The sequence below is a fragment of the Beta vulgaris genome, chromosome 8 (genome assembly GCF_026745355.1).
Source record: "Beta vulgaris subsp. vulgaris cultivar EL10 chromosome 8, EL10.2, whole genome shotgun sequence".
NCBI lineage: Eukaryota > Viridiplantae > Streptophyta > Magnoliopsida > Caryophyllales > Amaranthaceae > Beta > Beta vulgaris.
The window spans coordinates 28,185,613-28,189,925 of record NC_079209.1 but is presented as its reverse complement, the minus strand read 5'-3'; the positions used below and the strand labels follow the sequence as shown (position 1 = coordinate 28,189,925).

Here is a 4,313-nt window from a genome sequence, read left to right as displayed (position 1 = left end):
TCAAGAAACAAATAAATGATGGGACACGATTTTTCTAGGCAAATTACGGAAAAATGTGTAGCTAAATATGGAAATGGGAACTATATTTTGGGACACCCAAAATGGAAATGGGAACTATATTTTGGGACGGAGGGAGTATATACACATTCTTATTTGATATAAAAAATTAAATTAAAAAAATAAACTTCCCGTGCATTTTTGCACGGGTGGAAAACTAGTTCAAATACTATATAAAAATAATTACAATGAAACAATGAGTTAAGACAAGGAAATTTTAGAACTTGCAAGAACTAGTGAGAGAAAACGAACCGCCATTAAGAGGGAATGCCGGTGTACGAAAAGCACGAGAATGACAGTGTATATGAGTTAGCGCCACTATAGACATGGCTGAAACAACATCACTAGGAGCAGAACACTTGAAGATAGGTATCTTCATGGAATTGAAATCACTCATCAGTGAACGTTCTAGGATGAGGAAAAGCTAAAGCTCAATATTATTTTCATTTGGAGGGCCAAAGATTTTATTCAGACCACCAGTTTGAGCCGACGTCCGATAAATTGATACAATGTACAAGAAGTCTAATAAATCTCTCTTCCAGAATACATGAAGTCCAATAAACTGAACATGAGCCTTTCTAAATACTACCACAATTTTTTATCCCATCGCAATTCTCGAAGTGGTTGTAGTTCCTCGTTGAAATTTTTTAAACAGTACCTGCATCCTTCCCAGAAATCTATTGCTAAAAGATGTTTCCTCTATAGTGGTCTGAGCTTGGTTCATCAACATGGTAGGATCACCTACTCCCTTATCTCTGTTGCTTGCTTGACTTGCATTATTCATAGCTCTCGTAACTGGTGTTTTTTCTTGGTTGTCTCCTTGTCCAACTGGTGCTTGATTCATGTTAATAGTTTGACCGCCAGCTTGGCCATTGTTAGCATACAAGTTGAAATTGCTAGCTTGACCATTGCTGAAGTAGCTCTTGTTTGCTGGAAAATCCTGGTCTTGTTTGTTCATAGATTTGATCAGCAAGGTAGGATCACCTACTCCATTATCACCATTGCTTGCTTGATTTGCATCGTTCATAGCCATTGTCACTGGTGATTTTGCATGGTTGTCTCCTTCTCCAACTGGTACTTGATTCTTGTAATAAGTTTGACCTCCATCTTCACCATTGTTAGCACACAAGTTGATATTGCTGAAGTTGCTCTTGTTTGCTGGGAACTCCTGGTTCTGTTTGTTCATCGATTTGCTATAGCATTCATAGGCACGATGTCCTAATATCCCGCAGTTGAAACAATGCACTTTTTTACCTTGGCAGTCTCTCCCAGGATGATTTGAAGTACATTTCCGACACTTATAGGGTCTCTTAACTTTGCCTCCCTGGGTTTGCTGGTTCTGCTTCTGGTTATTCGGGATTCCCCCCGCATTACGTTGGCTCTTCCCTGTCTGAAGATCTCCCCTAGGCTTCTTGTTAGAAAACTTACCATGTTGGGTATGACGTTCCCCTTCTTTTCTCTTCCTCCTATTCCTCAATCTGATCTCCCTCTGTAGATCTGCAGATACTTTAGCTTTCAGGTATGCCTCCTGATCAATGACTATATCATTATTGTTATTATCATTGACAGGTGGTTTGGAATCATTTCCAGTAAGAGTAGGTGAACCGTCAACCAGACTAGTCCACAGCCACACACTTTTGGCAGCAGCAACAAGCACTGAAGAGGCTTCGGAGGGCTGGGCAAGAAGGATATTGTATCTTCTCATACGCAATTGGTGGAGTGCATTTGAAAAATCACGATCTCCAGAAATTAGGAGATAATTGGCGGGGGCAGGGTTGTCAACAGCCCAGAACAACATATCAACTAGAATCCTCTTATCACTTGCATCTTTAACACCTGATCAAAGTGGAAAATACAACTTGGCACTAGTTTAAGTTTAAGTTTATTACCAATATAAACAAAAAAAAGCCGTATCCCAGCTTTAGATATACTGTTGAAATGGTTATGTATACAATTCAAAGTAACTTTGGGATACATATCTTAAGCTTATGATGGTGGCAAACTCGGCAACAACACAATAATAATACTTTATTTATGAAATGAAGCAAATGAAGGCATCAAAATATAGCAAGAGTGAATGCAACGGCTCTCAAAGGATCAAAGTGACAGAGGAAAAGTGAACACATACAGATAGAGGGAGCAAAGTGGTAAGGAGAATCTGGTATGACAAGAAAGAATGCAAATTTGTTCAAGAAAGCATATACTGGATCAAAATGCTAGATTGGCCAAGAAAGCATATACTGGATTTGACAAAAAAAAAAACCACAAATCAAGGAGTAGATTACATATGTCCGGCATCCTTCAATGCTTAAACTACACTCCTAGATGTGTATTATGCTCTAGGTTGATGTCCTTTTCATTACCATTGTAAGCTTTTATTATCATACTACTATGTTAGCATCATCCTCCCTTGTGTAGGATCTAATATGCAGTCTGTATATCTTTCAATTCCTTGTTACACTTTAACTCAAGTGTTTCAATTTCCAATATCCATACTAGAATTATTCATGTTTCTCGTGCAATCACCCACGAATAACCGCATATATGAGATCCTACACAACACAACAGTATGATAAAAGAGAACCTACAATTATAATGAAAAACATATAAGCCAGAAGCATAATCATCATGTACGTATATAATCTAAGGGGGTGTTTGGTGAGATTAATGGAAACGGAATGGAAAGGATTTTGATAAGGAGGAGAAATGGAAATAATAACCTTTACCTTTAATAGTTGTTTGGTATCCTAGTGGAATGGAAACAATTGAGAGGTTTATGATTGAGGAAGGAAACGTGATTTGTTTCCACTAGTTTGATAAGGGTAACAAATGGGGGGATTATGTTTCCCTCCGGTAACGGTATTTGTTACTTAACACTCATACCAAACAATTAGAAATGGAAACGCTTATTTGAATCCGTTTCCTACATCAAAAGTTTTCATACCAAACACCCTCTAAGTGTTTCATACCTACAATTAAATCAATTAAAACAAAAAAAGGCCTGTTTATTAACATTTTCTGTTTTCAATTTTCAAAAAAATCAAAACCACAAAAGGTAGTTTTCAGTTTTTAGTTTTTAGAAAACCCAAAAAAAAATATGAAAACCAGAAAAACTAGTTACTAGTTTTAGAAAGAAATATATGGAAACCAAATTAAATAGTTTCAAGTTATTATCTGTTATTAGTTTCCAATATTGACAAGATAACTGAAATCTGACTAACTATTAGTTCATTATACCACTTATACCATTATCATATGACTTTCAACAAGAAACATCAAAACATAAATTCAACAACAACAACAACAAACAACAAACAACAACAACAACAACAACAACAACAACAACAACAACAACAACAACAACAACAACAACAACAACCAAAAAAAGTAGATATATTACTATACCAGCAGGGACATGGTGGAGGGAGATGCCAGTGGAGGAAAGGGCATGCTGAACAGAAGAAGGGAGATAATTGGTATCGCCGTAAGCGGAAATCGTCACGGGCCCGCCGTAATCCAAATTAAGAAGAGCAGATGTTATGTTTTGAGCAATAAATTGAGGGTTGCACCCTTTGGGTACCGCACAATTCTCGATATCCCACCACACGGAAGTCTTCGCCTTGCTGTAATCAGGCTCAGCTCTTCTCTGATTATATTGCTTTGCTTCTTGTTCGATTGTTGTTGTTGTTGTTGGGTGGTGAGATTGGTTGGTGTCATTCACATCGAGATCTGCTCTGGTGCTGCTACTGCTTGCAGCAGATACAGAGTTGATGCTTGATGAAGCTATTGTAACTTGATTCGATTCGTTGTCATCTCCTGTCATGCCTTCTCTTCCGGGTTTTCTGTTTCGGTGTTTCCCCTCTTCTTAGCTTCTTGCTATATGTTGGGGATTTATGGTATACTGGTTATGTGATACATATGGGATATTGATATATATATTGGGATATGGCAATTTTCTATAAATCCTAATTCTGTTAGAATTCTTTATCAAATGTCCTAGTTCTGTTAGTAAACTTTGTATTTTATTTGTTTTATAAGTTTTTATTTTTATTTTAGCTGTTTTGAGTGACAAAGGAATCCTATTATGTTTAGGAGTTCAATTCCTTTGTCATTAAGTCTTATTAAGAGTCTAAGTGAGGCAAGATATAATAATTCTTATCCTAAGAGTGGATAAGCTTTATCTTAGGCGTGTGGTTTTATCTTAGGCGTGTGATTGAGTTTTATTGTTTATCTTCGTAGTTTGTGTTTATCTTATT

At 36.8% G+C, this 4,313-nt stretch overlaps 1 protein-coding gene across 1 annotated transcript; it reads right to left on the bottom strand.

The window, feature by feature from the left end:
• Positions 1–215: 215 nt before the first annotated feature.
• On the bottom strand, positions 216–3,972 carry LOC104901253 (uncharacterized). Its single transcript, XM_010688804.4, has 2 exons — positions 3,463–3,972; positions 216–1,893 (listed from the first exon to the last, which is right to left on the bottom strand). The coding sequence occupies exons 1-2, from the start codon at positions 3,878–3,880 to the stop codon at positions 656–658; spliced, it is 1,656 nt and encodes a 551-aa protein (XP_010687106.1). The 5' UTR covers positions 3,881–3,972; the 3' UTR covers positions 216–655.
• Positions 3,973–4,313: the final 341 nt, after the last annotated feature.

Bases quoted from the DNA above. Each gene is read 5' to 3' on its own strand.
- LOC104901253 (XM_010688804.4), bottom strand. From the start codon at position 3,880: ATGACAGGAGATGACAACGAATCGAATCAAGTTACAATAGCTTCATCA. The intron at 1,894-3,462 runs GTATAGTAATAT...CACTTTGATCAG, and splicing joins CCTCCACCATGTCCCTGCTG to GTGTTAAAGATGCAAGTGAT.